The sequence below is a fragment of the Mirounga leonina genome, unplaced genomic scaffold (assembly GCF_011800145.1).
Source record: "Mirounga leonina isolate KUSES-001 unplaced genomic scaffold, KU_Mleo_1.0 Mir_197, whole genome shotgun sequence".
In the NCBI taxonomy this organism is placed as follows: domain Eukaryota; kingdom Metazoa; phylum Chordata; class Mammalia; order Carnivora; family Phocidae; genus Mirounga; species Mirounga leonina.
Window position 1 is genome coordinate 13,120,740 of NW_023270494.1, and position 17,794 is coordinate 13,138,533.

The 17,794-nt window shown below is 39.1% G+C and overlaps 1 protein-coding gene across 1 annotated transcript in view; it reads right to left on the reverse strand.

Annotated features, from left to right (window-relative positions):
- Positions 1-17,794, reverse strand: part of HELZ (helicase with zinc finger) — a 164,714-nt gene that overhangs the window by 26,650 nt on the left and 120,270 nt on the right. Inside the window, exons 28-31 of the mRNA XM_035026358.1 lie at positions 13,848-13,927; positions 8,635-9,208; positions 7,972-8,215; positions 6,418-6,934 (exon numbers count right to left, since the gene is read on the reverse strand). Coding sequence (XP_034882249.1) covers positions 6,418-6,934; positions 7,972-8,215; positions 8,635-9,208; positions 13,848-13,927 — 1,415 coding nt within the window. The remainder of the gene's footprint in view (positions 1-6,417; positions 6,935-7,971; positions 8,216-8,634; positions 9,209-13,847; positions 13,928-17,794) is intronic.

A 17,794-nucleotide genomic window follows, 5' to 3' on the forward strand; every position in this document is an offset into this window, starting at 1 on the left:
ACTGCCTTCGGCTCAGGTCATGATCCTGGAGTCCCTGGATCGAGTCCCGCATCGGGCTCCCTGCTCGGCAGGGAGTCTGCTTCTCCCTCTCCCACTCCCCGTTTGTGTTCCCTCTCTCACTGTGTCTTTCTCTGTCAAATAAATAAATAAAATCTTTAAAAAAAAAAAAAAAAAGACTCAAGCCTTAAACATCTAAATGAGAATACTCTAAAAATTTAAAGTAGCAAAAAATGTTACAGAATAGGATCAAGATCCCATTCAGGCACCTTGACCTGGTGGAAAAAAAGGCTTGTTCAGGTGATAAAACTGAGCACAGAAATTAAGGGAAAAAATTGTTTCAAGTTTTCCCAACAACAAGTAATCAACCAAATGTTGATATTTATGAATGCTATGAAATCACATGTTCTCTATGAATGCTATGAAAAGCCAAATGTTACAGTAGCTATCTTTGTATAGTGAAATTAGAAATAATTATCTCTAGCTACATTTTCCATGCTGACCATGTACTTCATTTGTCAAAAGAAAACGGAAATAATTATTAAAAAGAAAATACTAATGAAACAGAATATGAAAAACCACCTCTGTTCAAAGTTAACTGTTAAGCTGACATCTAGATGTTTTCATCCCACATAAGATTAATCTATCAGGGTTTCTAGCAATAAAAGAATTCACAGTACAGAAGGAAATAAGACATTTTTCTACATTGTTAATGTTAAAGAAATTATTTTAAAAGGCTAGAAATAAACACCAAACTATTCATTCTGTGAGATGATTCATGCAAAATCTTTTTGTACCACACAACACACAAAAGTTAACCCATTGCACTTGAAAATGTCAAAATCCGCAATGTGATAGAAATAATATTTTCCTTGTCAAGGTATTTTTTTCAGTGTTCCAAGTTAGTCATCATTAGAGAATCCTGTGCAACAAAATAAAGATGACCAAATATTTCTGCAAAAGTAATTTCACTCTAAGGACCCAGTGACAATTGAAGGTACTTACTCACACACAGCTAAGCAGTAATATCAAATGTTAAGAGCCTGAAGGTACAAATTTGGTAAATTCCAAAACTAAGTAATATTTAAGTATTTCAAAGATTAAATAACGTACATTATTCAGTATTGAGTATTATTTAGTAAAGTACAAATCTTTAGAGAACCCTATAAAGCCTTTGGCACATTGTTTCCTCCACATATTATGAACTCATGTGGCAGGTTAAAGAAAAAACATCACAAGAGGGACACCTGGGTGGCTCAGTCAGTTAAGTGTCTGCCTTTGGCTCAGGTCATGATCTCAGGGTCCTGGGATCGAGCCCTGTGTCTCGGGCTCCCTGCTCAGTAGGGAGTCTGCTTCCCCCTCTCCCTCTGCCCCTCCCCAATGCCTGTGTGTGCACACTCTCTCTCACTCATAAATAAATAAAAATCTTTTTAAAAAAAAAATCACAAGAGATATCAGTATAATTGGCAGAGGTAAGTAACTCCAAAGTCCATCGCTCCATAAAAGCAATGAAAAAATTGGCAAAACTGTCACCATCAACTTTCTTAAATTCAATAAATTAAAGTTTGCAGCAACCAAGGGAGCATTTCATCAAGAAAAAAATGGAAAATTCAGTAAGAATAGTGAGCTCTGTGGTATTTTAACTTACTCTAGTCCCAACCCCCTGCTCTCCAGCTCAATGGTGGCCTTGAATATAAGCAAAGCCTTGCGTTTCCAGCACCAGGGCCAGAGGGAGCAGAGCAGGTCTCATTCGCAAAGACCTGTAATTACTTGTTGTGACCCGTCTGGTGGTCCCTGGAAGACTGGCTCAAAATACCTTGTCTGAGAACTCAACCAGAGCTAACAGGGCCGTATCAAAAACACTTATAGGCAAAGGTTTTAGTCACTGCTGCCTGAAGCAATGGATAAGAGTTGGACCAAACAGCAGACTAACCAAAAGCTTAGGAGGAAAGGCTTTAGGGAATAAGGGCTCTGAAGAGCTCTGACACATTCCTGGGAATCTAAAAGACCACATTACATGCTGGGCACATGTTCAGAAAAGACCTGAAAAGTTCCTACCTCTGGCTGATCTGGAGGCTCTGCAGAAGCAGGAAGTTAGGGCTAAGGCAAAGATGTAAGCTGCCTGGCTGAGCATGGAAGGTGCACCCAAACACACATTCCGACGCCTCTGCAAAAACTGGGCCATGTTTTCAGTCCTGGGCATTTAAGGAAATCTCTGTGCCATGGTTAGTTGACCATTAAGCTAACAGCATGAAGACTTCAGAGGACACAGGACACAGGACAACCACAGACTTTAAAAAATTGTTTCAGAATTTTTAATTGAAAGTTATTTTTTAATTAGATCAGAAAAGTCACTAAACAAATGATAAAATCAAAAAGCGAAAGAATGAGAAAAGAAATTGCATGCAAACTGAGACAAAAAGAGAGTCGTGATGGCTACACAAACATCAGAAAAAACCTACTTGAAATGAAATTGTTATAAGAGAGAAAGGACACCATATAATGATAAAATCGTCAATCCATCAAGAAGATGTAACAAGTATATATAAACCTAGGGGCGCCTGAGTGGCTCAGATGGTTAAGCGTCTGCCTTCAGCTCAGGTCATGATCCCAGGGTCCTGGGATGGAGCCCCACATCGGGCTCCTGGCTCAGCGAGGAGCCTGTTTCTCCCTCTGCCACTCTCTCTGCTCATGCTTTCTCTCTCTCTCTCTCTCTGTATCTCTGTGTCTCAAATGAATAAATAAAATCTTAAAAAAAAAACAAAAAAGTATATATAAACCTAACGACAGAGCCCCAATATACATGAAGCATAAACTGACAGAACTGAAAGGTAGAAACAGAAGATTCAACATTAATAGTTGAGAGATTTCAATACCCTACCTTTAGTAATAGATATAAAACCTAGACAGAGATTCAAAGGAAACAGGAAATTTGAACAATATAAACCAAATAGACCTAACATAACTATAGAACACTCCAGCCAACAAGAACAAAATACTCATGCTTCTCCAGTGCACCTGAAACATTCTCCAGAAAAGACCATATGTTGGGCCACAAAACAAGTCTCAATAAATTTTAATAGATTAAAATTATACAAAGTATATTCTCCAACCACAATAGAATGAAATCAGAAATCAAAAACACAAGGAAATTTGAAAAACTCACCCTGGATACACTTGCTTTTCTCTAATTTACCAAGTAAGTGCCTTAAACATTATACTAGAGTTCTGGCCAGGGCAATTAGGCAAGAAAAAGAAATAAAATGCAGTCAGATTAGAAAGGAAGAAGAAAGATATATTTGCAGGTGACATTTTATATAAAAAAAAATCCCAAGGTATCCACAAAAAAAATCTCTTAGAGCTAATTAACAGTTCAGCAAATTTGCAGATATATAATATATAACTGTATTTCTACACACTAGTAATGAACAATCCAAAAATGAAATTAAGAAAACAATTCTGTTTACAACAGCAGGAAAAAGAATAAAATACTTCAGGATAGATGTAACAAAAGAAGTGTGAGACTTATACTTGGAAAATTACAAAATGCTGTTAAAGAAAAATTTTAAAGGACCTAAATAAATGTAAAGATATCCCACGTTCAGGTATCAGAAGGCTTAATATTGTTAAGATGACAATAGTGCTCAACTTAATCTAGATTTAAAGCAAATCTCTTTTAAAATCCCAGATGTTTTGTTTGTTTGTTTGTTTTGCAGAAATTGACAAACTGATCCTAATTTCATATGGAAATTCAAGGGACCCAGAATAGCCAAAACAATCTTGAAAAAGAACAAAGTACAAAACTCATACTTCCAAATACAAAACTCACTACAAAGATAAGAGTACACAAGACAGTGTGGTAGAGCATGAGGACATAGACAATAATGAAGAGAACTGAAAGCCTACAAGTAATCCCATACATCTATGGTCAATTGATTTTTGACAAGGTTGCCAAGACCATTCAAGGGACAAAGAATTCTTTTCAACAACTGGTGCTGAGAAAACTAGATAATCAACATGCAAAATAATGAATTTGACACCACCTCATATAATACACAAAAATTAACTCAATATGGATCAAAGAACTCAATGTAAAAACTAAAACTATGAAACTGAGGAAGGTAGTCATACATCTCCATGAACTTGGATTAAGCAACAGTTTTTCAGGTATGACATCAAAAGCACAGTAACAAGAACAGCAACAATGACAAAAACCAGATAAATTGGGACTTTTTCCAAATTAAAAACTTTTGTGCATCAATGGATACTATTAAGAAGGTGAAAAGACAACCCACCGAAGGAGAAAATACAGCAAATCGTATGTGTGATAACAATCTAGTACCCAGACTGTATTTAAAACCTCTTACAGCTCCACAACAAAAAGGCAACCAACCATTTTTTCAAATGGGCAAAGGATTTGAATGGACATTCCTCCAAAGAAGATACACAAATGGCCGATAACCACATGAAGCGATGCTCAACATCTTCAGTCATTAGAGAAATGCATATCAAAACCACAAAGAGATACCACTATACGCCCACTAAATGACTATCATTAAAAAAAAAAAAAAGGGAGATAATGGAACCTTCACACATCACTATTGTAAAATGGTGCAAGGCACTGTGGCAAACAGCTTGGCAGCTCTTCAAAAAGTCAAACATAGAGTTACCAGATGACCCAGGAATTCCAGGTACATAATTAAACAAGAGAACAAAAAATATGCTTTCACACAAAAACTTGTTCAGCAGTATTCATAAGAGCAAAATAACAGAAACAACTCAAATACCCATCAATCGAGGAAGAGATAAACAAATTGTGGTATATCCATACAGTGGAATATTACTCAGCCATAAAAAGGAATGAAGTACTGACATGTGCTACAAAGTGCACGAGCTTCAAAAATATTGCTAAAGAAGCCAGACTCAAAAGGCCACATTTTGTATGATTCCTGTTATATAAAATGTCTCCATAGAGACAGAAAAGTAGATTATTAGTTGCTAGGGACTGGAGGCAGGGAGGATTAGGGAGCAACTACTTAACAGTCATGGGGTTTCTCTCAGGGCGACAACACACTCTGGAATTAGAGAGCGGCAACGGCTACACGATATTTTATATAAATTAAAATCCACTAAACAGTACTTTAAAATGGTGGAAGTGGTGAAGTTTTTGTTACATGAATTTTATCAGAAATAAATACATAGGTAAATATAGAAAACATCACTTAACTGAAAATTACATTACTGCTTAGCTGTTAAACCCTTCATTATAACTTGAAATAATGTCAGGTAAGTGTCAAATCTTTAAAAGTATGGTTCTAAATTTCTAGATCCCCACAATACATATATACAGATACCAATTCATCTTATGCTTACAATTTATATTAGGAGCCCCAGATGACAATTAAGTTGTTTTCATGACAGTTATTAAACGAGATGAGCCAAACAATGTCTACAGGAACAACCTGAACAAATTACCTCCAAAACTCTACAAATAAGATATAGAACCATCCCTATGAAACTTGACTTTTTAATCAGCACTGCAAAACACGAGAATTATTTTTAAAGCCTTTAGAAATCAACGAGGAACTGCCAAAATGAAGCTAATGTCAAAAAGGTATCTTTCATGTATCAAATTGTAGATGTTTATCCTGTTTTAATAAGAAGACATCTGAGATTGATAATGACCACAACCAACTTTCTACATAATCATCTTTAACCACTGCAAACTTAAGGGGACCAGCTAGACAACATGTTTATAGTCTACACCAATGGTACCATTTTGGAAGTTTTATAACTTGGAATTACTAAGATTTTCATTTCAGCGAAGATCCACAGAGATGCTCTTTAGAAATACCTAAGTACTTTAAGATAAAAATCCACCTTAAAATTTACCTTAAAATGCCCAGTTGAGCAGAGTCAATTCCACATTAAGTACACTGCCCATTCTGACACTCAGGAATCAGTTCTGCTGCGTGTCAACTGCCCCAGGCTAAGAAAGCACGGCACTAGGAATTCACCACTGGCTGAGAAAGCCAACATCTACGGAAAGCTTAATTAACACATTTACAACTGACAAATGTAACTTAAGTAAAAAGACAAATCACCAGAAACCATTTGCCCGGATTAGACAGAACAAAAAGCTGCTTGAAGGAGAGCCTCCTCAGATCAGTCAGATGTTAAATGTTCTAAAACAGCAATAAAAGACTCTAAGGGACATGTTTCAACAATAATGACCATTCTACAAAGCCTGAAATACCACAATAAGAGGGGAAATTAAAATAAATTCCAAGAAAAGATTATCTTTAAAAGACTATTAAATTCAGTAAGATCTGTCCACTGTTCTCATCAAATCAATAAATACTACTACTTTTCACAAAAATTTAATCCCAAAAGGAAAAAAATGAAAAGAAAGACATTTACCTCTTCTAAGCTAGGGAGCGAAGAAGAAGATACTGTTCGAGATGACAATGGGTGAAATGGCTCTTGACCAATAGCATGTTGATGATTCTGTATTTGTACAAAAGGGTTCTGCGGTGGCCTGTGAGGCAATGGAGGTAGGCCATAGGGAAAACCCGGCCCCATTAGGTGATTCTGTTGTAAGTTAGCAAAAGTCCATGCTCCATCAGGTGCCAGGTATTTCAAGGGAGGAGGGGCAAGGTGTTCAGATGGCAACGAAAAAGGCGAGCTGAATATCTGGGGCGGTAGGCGCTGTGGAAATGCTGGATTGTTGGCTACTTCAATGTCTCTGCTGTTGTCATTAAAGTTAGAAAAGTGGCTACTGTGGTCTGTGCTGGATGGGGGAGATGGGACTGCTGGTGGGCTCCTAGTCTGAATTTGTCTATATTGCAAAAGTCTTGATTGAGGTGGTGGCATTTCAGCTAGTTCCCGTGTTTCACTTTGATCACGATTAGATAGTTCTCTGATTAAGTCTTGAAACCTACATAAAGACGATGAAATATGAGGAAAAGAAAACAAAAGAAAAGCTCCGTCACATCAAGGAGAGCTTTAGTCAACTACAAGTGTTAATTTTTACAGACAAAATCAGAATACTTCATTAAAACTAACATTAATTAACCTCAAAAGTGAGCATTTAGGGGCGCCTTGGTGGCTCATTTGGTTAGGCATCAGACTCTAGGTTCTGGCTAGGATCTCAGGGTCGAGAGATCGAGCCCCACGTTGGGCTCAGCGCTCAGCATCGAGTCTGCTTGTCCCTCTCCTGCTTCTCCCCCTGCTTGCACATGTGGGCTCTCTCTCTTTCAAATAAATTTTAAAAATCTTTCAGAAAAAAAAGTGAGCACCAACACTCAATACATGCTGAGTTGAAGACACTAAATATGCCCAAGTACCTGATTTCTTTCTTTTCCCTTGGCATTAAACACTGTCCTTGACATATAGAGATATGTCTCTGATAACTGGCTGTTATAAAAAGTCGCCATCATGGTAGGCCTTGTTCAGGGGGATTAGGAAACACTTCATTGCATTCACATGACACTGGCCATAAAAACAAGTTTAGAATAAGGACTGAACACTCAAACATTTGTAGTTAAAAGAAGACAGAATTCTGTGCAGGTTGGGAAAAAAACTGATGATAAATTTCTAATTTTTAACTTTCAATCACTAATTTACTTCCGTGTCCATTCATTTCTTGTATTACTACTGAGTATGAAAAAAATGCTCACAGTGATGGTACACTTCTTTTTCAGGAGAGCCACAAAGCGAGGGGCCACATTAATATTCAATCCACAACAGATTGTCCATGCCCAGATTTGCACCAGTTACTTCTAAATGGATTCTCTGTATTTTAGAGTCCATCAAAAGAACTGTGTAGCATGTGCGTAGAAGGCCAGCATCCAATTTCTTTGGGACAATATCCCAACTTGAGGCTTAAAGGACGACATCCAAGAAAGAAAACAGTGGGTGTGGGGAGGGGGTGTGGGTCATATTTCAAAGGCTATTTTTACTCTGTAGAAATACCTTGAGTCTGTTGTTTCTGCTTCATCTTCGGCACTGCTGGGGAGCTTCCAGTCTGTTCTCACCGGCGGCTGATGTAACCCGACGGGCGGCTGAGGAAGATGCTGGAGGTGAGGATGAGGATGGTGGTGGTGTGGGTACGGAATACTGCCCTGACTGAGATAGGCGTGATGCTCGTTCCACTGCTGTAACCGCACTTGCTGCTGCTGCCTTAGTGTTTCTAGAGCTACACCCCCGTGCATACGATCTGCAAAATATTTGGGAAGAGTTTAAATTTTCATGCATTTGGGGTTTCAGGTTAATTTGGGGTTTCAAGTTACTCAAGGGTTTTTGCAACCAGACTTTCTTCACAGAGACAAAGAAATGCCTACAGTTTGGGTTTCGGAGAAAGCAATATTTTCTAAATTTGCTAGTAACTAAAGTCATGATAAAGATGATGGTGATTCTTCCTTACCTACATAATCATGTAAACTGGCATGACCTGGATGCTTGATATCACTTGGCATTTGGAACAACATTCTGACTGTTACACTAAGCAACTGATCTTTGCTGTCATTATTTGAAGAAATGAATCAATCTTGACCCAAATTAATATTGCACAGTACATGTCAATTTAAGGAAATAATCTCTGAATTTGTCACATCCAGCAGTGACAGGAGAACTTACCTAAAGCCTCCCCTATAGGCAATCCTGGGGGGTTCTCATCAGTGAAGTTATTCAGATGTGAAGGAAGGAGGGGGCCGGGCTGTGCGATGGCTCGCAGAGGACTGTGGCCTTCTTGCAGCATGGGAGGGGGATGCTGCTCAGGAATCACAGCCTCTGCAGGAGGGGACTGTGGTCGGTGAGGAACCGCACTATTAAAGAAAGCGCTGTTGGGTCCTGCCTGATAGGCAGGAGAAAGTTGAGGAGGTGGCTGCTGAGTCAGCTGGTTCAACGGATTCTGTGGCGGGACTACCTGATTTGGTTGGGGTGGCATCTGAGTTGGTTGTTCAGGCAAATTACTCTGCTGCTGATTTAGCAAGGCAGAGTGCTGTTGCGGAATTGGAAACGGTGGTCTGGGTAGCTGGGGAAGGGGATGAAAATGACGACCGGGGATTGCATACTGTGCATGGGGAGAAGGGAGGGGAAGATTTATGTGTCTCGGGTTGAGATTATCTTTGCGATGAAATTTGGTATTGGGATAAACAACACCAGGACGCGACTCAGGACTTCTGTTCTGTGGATTTGATTCCAAATCAATCTAGAAAAAAATAAGAAGTCTTTCTTAACTATGGAAGATCTGGGTCCTGTGGCTCTCCACCTTTCCCACCCCTAGCACATCTACAAGATAGGATAGATTCTTATCAGTCACAGCTGAGTGCTAGGTGCCCAGTCAATCACTTTCTGACAATCAAAGGAGGGAATAAATATGTTTTAAATTAGAAAAGATGAAACAGAAAAAAGCATATTAAACTTGAGTCCTAAGAAGAGATAGTGCCCTCTTATTAATATACCCACTTTAATTCCTTTAAAAACATTATTTTTAATTTCACACTTTCTTCCTTGGAAAGATAACTATTTATTTCCTTCTGATATAAATCATTAAAATGTGCCCTTTCCTTCCAATTTTATTGTTTTTACACATCTCTTTCTTCAAATATATCTATATTCATTTTAAAAATACTTGTCTCAATTTAAACAACTTTGAAGTGAACAAACAAATAAGTACTTTATCACCTTTGTATAACCAATTTGGTTGTCAATTCTTGCCATTAGGTATTGACTTTTATTCTTTCAACAAACGTTTCCTGAGAGCCTACCAAGGGCACTGCACCTCATGCTGGAGACTTAAAAAGGCAGTACAAAGACTCAGTCCGTACCCTCAAGAGCTTATAGTGAGGGCTGAAACCATGATCCTCAGGCCATTTCCGGCCCACCGAATTTTTGCAGTTAAAGTTTTACTAGAACACAACCACCCCCGTTCACTGACACACTGTCTATGGCCTCTTTCTCACAGCAGTGGCAGAACCCAGTGACTGCTTGGAAACCATGTGGCCACAAAGCCTGAAGATGTACTATCTGGCCTCTCGCAGGAAAAGTTAGCAAAGCCCAGGCTTGGAGGCCAGTAGAGGGTACCAACAAGTAAACACAAAATTAGAGGTGTTAACAAAAGGAAGTGATAGGAGAGCCTAGTGCCTGAGACAATGAGAGGTGGCTTCACAGAGGCTATGGCGTTTGAATTGAATCTTGCACAGGCAGCTGAAATTTACCAGTGTGGGAAAGACATTCCAGGAAAAGGTAAGAGCTTAACCAAGGGCGGGGAAGGAGAAAAATATGGCAGATTTGAGGAGCATGAGAAGCTTTGTGTACACACAGCTACAACGTCACTTGTTTAGGTGTTAGCTTTCCCCTTCCTGACATCAGATAAAACTGCAAGAGCCCAATTACACAAGACCCTGAATGATTAAATACTGAGAATAAACATTTTTAATCCTGTATGTAAACTGTGCTAAGCTACCAAAGATTTGTAAGCTAGAGAGTGCTGTCATCCTTCTGAAATCCAAATTTGATCGTAAGTGGTGACAGTGTGAAACAGAAATAAAATGTGGAGAGAAGCAATTTTTCTTTCCCATCTCTGTCAAAACACTCAATGAGCTGCTGTGGTATATCAATCTCCCTATAAGTTTCAATGTGGAAATAGTCACTGAGGACTTAGAGTACTTGCCTCACCAAAGGCTCTCAAGCTAAACACAGAACTGACCACTCTCCAGAACCCAGAACAAGCAGCTTGCTCCTGAACTGCAGCTGAGGTACTCCTGGCAACCAAGCTATCACAAGGGCAGCGACGTGCCCATCATGCCTCCGGTGCATTTTCATCTCTCATCACTAAGTTCACATGGACTTGCCACTGAATTGGGCCAATAAGGTCCTTAAGATCACTGGGTGTATAGAAACTGCCTAGAAGATGGAATGAGAAGAATGACAATTTCAGGGGCGCCTGGGTGGCTCAGTCGGTTAAGCGTCTGCCTTCAGCTCAGGTCGTGATCCCAGGGTCCTGGGATCGAGCCCCGCATCGGGCTCCCTGCTCAGCGGGGAGTCAGCTTCTCCCTCTCCCTCTGCCTGCAGCTCCCCCTGCTTGTGCTCTGTCAAATAAATAAATAAAATCTTTAAAAAAAAGAATGACAATTTCATCCCAGTCTTCCCAAGGAGCTGCGAAGCCTGCTCTCTGACTGTCTCAGAGCCCATTACCCACAGTGGCATTATAAATATGGAGGGTCTTCAATAATGAGTTCATTAACCGTTTACAATGAGCCAAGATTTAAGCTTTATACATTAAATCATTAAACTTTATCTGCAAAATTAAAAACAAAGTTTCAGAACCTACTTAAGGTTCTTTGTAAACAAACATTGTCCCCCATAAATCTTCATCTTTTTGATGACTGATGCTACATTCAGCTGGGAATATACATCTTTCTATAAGATGCTGTTGAAAAAGCATATTCAGATCATATGAGGGAGATCGTAATGATTACGTGTCAAGGTTGTTTATGGACAAGCTGCCTCCTTCACTTCTGACTTTGACATGGACAAGAAGCTAGGCCGGTCATAGAAACTTAATCAAGACTGTGCTACCTGGGTGGCTCAGTCAGTTAAGCGGCCAACTCTTGATTTTGGCCATGATCTCAGGTTCCTGGGAGCCAGACCCTCCTTAGGCTCCCCACTCAGCCAGGAGTCTGCTTGTCCCTCTCCCTCTGCCCCTCCCCCCACCTCTCTCTCTCTCAAATAAATAAATAAATACATCTTAAAGAAAAAAAAAGACTGTGCTACTCAGGGCGCCTGAATCACTCAGCTGGTTGGGCATCTGACTCTTGGTTTCAGCTCAGGCCATAATCTCAGGGTCATGGGATCAAGCCCCACGTCGGGCTTTGTACTCAGCACAGAGTCTGATTGTCCCTCTCCCTCTGCTCTTCCCCCTGTGCGTGCTCTCTCTCTCTCTAATGAACAAAATCTTTAATAAATAAGTAAAGGAAGGAAGGAAAGAAGGAAGACTACTACTAGTAGTGCTACTCTATGATACTACAATAATGGGCTAAGCAGCATAGAGGACTGTAATGTCTGAAGGAGCCTGAGAATTAAATTATTACCAGAATCAGATTATCCTCCATCACTTTCCTCTTAATACTGAGGCACTGAGTCAAGGAGAGCTAGGAATTGGCATGCCCCTAGGCCCTAGGACAAAGCATCAGCGTGGAAAGAAAATGAAACACGTCTATCAGGTTGCCTAGTTCCTGAACAGGGAAAGATCATAAGAGAAATTTTACAACAAGGACATGAGAGACACTTGGCTATCTCAGCTTCAGCAGCTCTCACAGCACCCAAGGCTCTTGTGGTAGATTGCACCCTGTGCTGCCTTGGACTAGAAGGGCTGCCACGGCTTCCTCACTGCCACCTACTCTCTCCCCGCATCCCCTTCCACACACACAGAACCTCCACTTGCACGGCAGCTCCTGTCAGGCTCCAGCACGAGGGGCCACCGGCTGCCTCATCTGTACTCCTCCAGTAGGTACTAAGTCCTCTCAGCTGTAGAAACTGTGACTCAGAGCTGCTTATGGGACATAAGTCACTGAGTATAGAGTACAGCTGCTTAAAGCCAGCCAAGTTGGAAATACAGATTTGGAAGTCATTATCATGCAGCAGAGATTTAAAACCATGTAACTGACTTAGTTTATGGTGAGAAATCATAGAATGCAGAGAGGTGGAGGACAGTGACAGAACCCTGGGAAACCCCAACATAAGGACTAGGGACAGATGGGAAGGGGGTGGGCAAGAACTTATAAAAGAGACAGGTCATGTTAGAGTTGCACAAAGTAGAAACGTATGTCAAAGAAACAAGATGGTCAAGAAGAATGAAGTAGAAAATAGTAACAAATACCAGAGAAAAGACAAGTAAGACTACAACTGAAGTGGGTTCATAAGAGTTGGTCGCTTGAGGGGCGCCTGGGTGGCTCAGTTGGTTAAGCATCTGCCTTCAGCTCAGGTCATGATCCCACAGTCCCAGGATTGAGCCCCACATCAGGCTCCCTGTTCAGCGGGGAGTCTGCTTCTCCCTCTGCCCCTCACTCCGCTTGTGCTCTCTCTCTCTCTCTCTCGCTCTCTCTCAAATAAATAAATAAAATCTTAAGAGATTTCCAGTGGCACTAATTCAACCAATGATTTGGTTTTCCCTAACTGGTTCACAAGTACAGAAGCAAGGAGAGTAGATGAATGGGTGGAAAAAGAATTTAGGATTAGTGATGACATGAGTAAGTCATGGGGATAAAAGGTACAGCATAGGGAATATAATCAATGGTACTGTAATAGCGTTGTACAGTGACAGATGGTAATTACACTGCGGTGAGCAAGCATAACATACAGACTCATTGAATCACTATGTTGTACACCTGAAATTAATGTAACATTGTGTGTCAACTATACTTCAATTTAAAAAGTTAAGGATTTATACAGAAGGTGTAATGAGAGAACAAGGTAAGCTAAAGCTACTTAAGGAAGTTAGGTCTTCCTTCTTCACTATAACAACTCTTTGCATTCTGAGATTATTTTCAATGACGCATCTATAGCTGTGTCTTCACTTAGTACTTTATCATGGAAAGGCTCTAAATTCAAGTCTATCACTGAATAACACAATTTGAGAAAAGTATACGAATAAATCAGATAATGTAGCCACAAAGAAAAGGTGAAGGGAGAGAGGATAACACAACCCACCAGATCCTCATGAAACAATAAACATAAAAGACATACATAAAAAGATAGAAAATTTTCTTTAAAACGTCAAGATTCCAAGATGATCAATTAGACTAAATCCATCAGGACAATGCATTCACCAAATGTAAGCAGCATACCTGTTTTGATTCTGTAGGCTTTTTCTCTGGTGTTCGAATCTTATTAATTTCAGGTCCAGGGTTATTTGTATCACTTTTACCTAAGAAAATATTTAAAAATTCTTATAAACTGTCTCCAATGAATGTTACATTTCCAATGACTAACCATTATTAGAGAGAAGCAGAATATTTTGAACATTTTTGACCCATTATATCGATTTATACGACTGCCTGGGATTTGCTTTTTCTAAAGTTTCAGAGTTGCAGTTTCCTTGGAAGAAAGAAAATTTATAATTAAAGCAAACCTCATTGTCAAAACAAAAGCTTAATAAAGGAATGACCTTAAAACATGAAATAATTTCAAAGATAACTGCCCATTCTCCAGGAATTTGTAGCCTCGTTTTCTTAAACTAGATGCACAAAAGGCACTGGCATTCTTGCCTATTTATAAAGGCTCAATGCTTTGGCCATTCACAAATGCAATTAAGCAAAAATCCAAAAATATGCCAACCCAATTAACAAAGGAACCTAAACTGAATAGATATTCTGAAAGGAATGTAGTTACCACTACTTAAAAGTAATAGCAAACTAAATATAAGTGGATGATAAATAGTAAAGGAAGCAAATTAAGATTTAAAAAAATTCACAATCAGAATAGAATTAAATGATGCTATTTCACACATGAAAGGATCTTATTTTTCTTTTTTTTAAGATTATATTTATTTACTTGAAAGAGACAGAGAGAGAGAGAGCAAGGGGAGGGGCAGAGGGAGAGGATCTCAAGCAGACTCAGCTGAGCACGAGCCCGATGCAGGGCTCAGTCTCACAACCCTGAGATCATGACCTGAGCCGAAATCAAGAGTCTGATGCTTAACCAACAGCCACCCAGGAGCCCCACACACGTGAAGGGATTTTAATCTATAAGAATTAACTGTTGGATGTTTTAAATTCCTTGAAAAAAACCCTGATTTGGGCTATTGTTTAAAAACACTCTTTTATGGGGCACCTGGGTGACTCAGTCAGTTAAGCATCCAACTCTTGATACCAGTTCAGGTCTTGATCTCAGGCTCATGAGTTCAAGCCCTGCACTGGGCTCCACACTGGGCATGGAGCCTACTTAAATAAATACATACATACATACATATATATATACATCACTTTTTTAGGAAAGCCACTGGAAATTTGTAAAATGAATTTTCATTCCAGAATACAGTTACTACTAAACTTCAAGAAACGAAAACTACAATGTCTGAGATGAAAAATGCACTGGATGGAACTAGCAGATTAGACATTATAGAATAAAAACTTAGTGAACTTGAGCAACAGAAACTACAAAAAATGAAATACAAAAAGAAAAAATAGAAAGAGAAAAAAAAGGAAAGTGCATCCATGAACTGTGGGGAAACTTTAATCAGCCTAGTATTTGGATAGTTGGAATTCCTGAAGAAGCCAGGAGGAGGTGAGACAAAAAATATCTTAAGAAATAAAGGTCAGGTGCCTGGGTGGCTCAGCCTTTAAGCATCTGCCTCCGGCTCAGGTCATGATCGCAGTGTCCTGGGATCGAGCCCGCATCGGGCTCCCTACTCCACGAGAAACCTGCTTCTCCCTCTCCCACTGCCCCCTGCTTGTGTTCCCTCTCTCGCTGTCTCTCTCTGTGTCAAATAAATAAATAAATAAATAAATAAATAAATAAATTTAAAAAATTTTTTTAAAAAAGAAATAAAGGTCAAAAGTTTCCAAACTTGATGAAAACTATAAATCCATAGATCCAAGAAGCTCAACAAAACCCCAAACACAACAGACACGAAGAAAACTACACCAAGGAATATCATAAGCAATCTACTAAAACCAGTAGAAAAAGAAACTCTTAAAAGGAGTCAGAGAGGGCGCCTGGGTGGCTCAGTTGGTTAAGCGACTGCCTTCGGCTCAGGTCATGATCCTGGAGTCCCGGGATCGAGTCCCGCATCGGGCTCCCTGCTCAGCGGGGAGTCTGCTTCTCCCTCTGACCCTCCCCCCTCTCATGCTCTCTGTCTCTCATTCTCTCTCAAATAAATAAATAAAATCTTTAAAAAAAAAAAAAAAAAAAAAAGGAGTCAGAGAAAAAAAGTCACATTACATATAAAAAACAAAGGTAGGATGACATCAGATTTCTCACTAGAAACAATTCAAGCAAGAAAACAGCAGACTAACATCATTAAAGCACTGAAAGATTAAAAACTGTCAACCAAGAATCCTATACCCTGCAAAACTATCTCTCAAAAATGAAAGTGAAACAAAAATATTTTCAAGCATACAAATACTGAAAGAATTCATCACCAGTAGATTCACATTACAAGGAATTTTAAGAAAAGTCCTTCAGGCAGAAGGAAAATTCTATCAAATGAAAACATGAATATACAGAAAGGAAGAAAGATTACCAGAAATGTTACCTACATGGATAGATACAAAAAATTATTGTTCTTATTTAAAACTCTTTAAAAAGATACTTGGCTGGGGGCACCTGGGTGGCTCAGTCATTAAGCGTCTGCCTTCAGCTCAGGTCATGATCCCAGGGTCCTGGGATCAAGCCCCACACTGGGCTCCCTGCTCAGTGGGAAGCCTGCTTCTTCTTCTCCCACTCCCCCTGCTTGTGTTCCCTCTCTCACTGTCTCTCTCTCTCAATCTGTCAAATAAATAAAAATCTTAAAAAAAAAAAAAAAAAGATACTTGGTTGTTTAAATAAAAATAATAACAATGTTTGGGCTTATAACATATGTAAAAGTAAAATGCATGATAATAATATCATAAAAACCAGGAGAGGAAAAACTGAAATAAGGTTCTTTTACTGTACATGAAGTGGTAAAATACAAATTAGAAAGTAGACTGTGAGAAGTTAAAGATGTATACTATAAACTCTAAAGCAAATACTAAAATAATACAGAGTTATAGCTAATAATAAAAAAACGGAGATAAAATGGAATCATAAAAAATATTCAACTAATCCAAAAGAAGGCAGGAAAGAAGTCAAGGAGAAACAAAAAACAGATTGGACAAATTAAAAATAGATAGCAAGATGACAAAATCAAGCCTAACTATATAATCACATTAAGTATAAATGGTCTAACACCCCAATTAAAATTAGTCACATTGGACTAAAAAAAAAAAAAATCAAGAGCCAACCACATGCCACCTAAAATAAATGCACTGTAGGGACTCCTGGGTGGCTCAGTCAGTTGAGCACTTAACTCTTAGTTCTGGCTCAGGTCATTATCTCAGGATCTCAGGATTGTGGGATTGAGCCCCACATAGGGCTCCAAACTCAGCAGGGAATCTTCTTAGGATTCTCTCTCTCTCTCTCTCAATCTCTGTCCCTCCCCCACCTCCCTCTCTCCCAAATAAGTAAATCTTTTAAAAAAACAAATAAAATAAAATAAATGCATTTTAAAGATTTTATGTATATGAGAGAGACAGAAAGAGCATGCACGAGAGAAGAGGCAAATGGAGAGGGAAAAAGAGAATCTCAAGCAGGCTCTGAGCTGAGCGCAGAGCCCAAACAGGGTTCGATCCCACAACCCTGAGATCATGACCTGAGCCAAAATCAAGAGTCAGATGTTTAACCGACTGAACCACCCAGGTGCCCCAAGAAATGCACTTTAAATATAAAGACACTAAGACATTAACAGTAATAGGTAAAAAAAAAAAAAAAAGAAAGAAAGAAAAAAGGGTAAAAAAAGATAGACCATGCCACCACTAGTCAAAAGAAAGCTAAAGTGATTACATTAGATACTAAGCAAAGTAGATCACAGAGCAAAGACTATTACCAGGGATAAAGGAAGTCATTCCAAATTCACAAGAGTTAATTAATCAAGAACACATAATCCTAAATGTTGATGCTCCTCATAACAGAACTTCAAAATTAATCAAGCAAAACTTCTTAAGGAAAAACAGACAAATACCAATTGTATTTGGAGATTTCAATATTCTCCTCT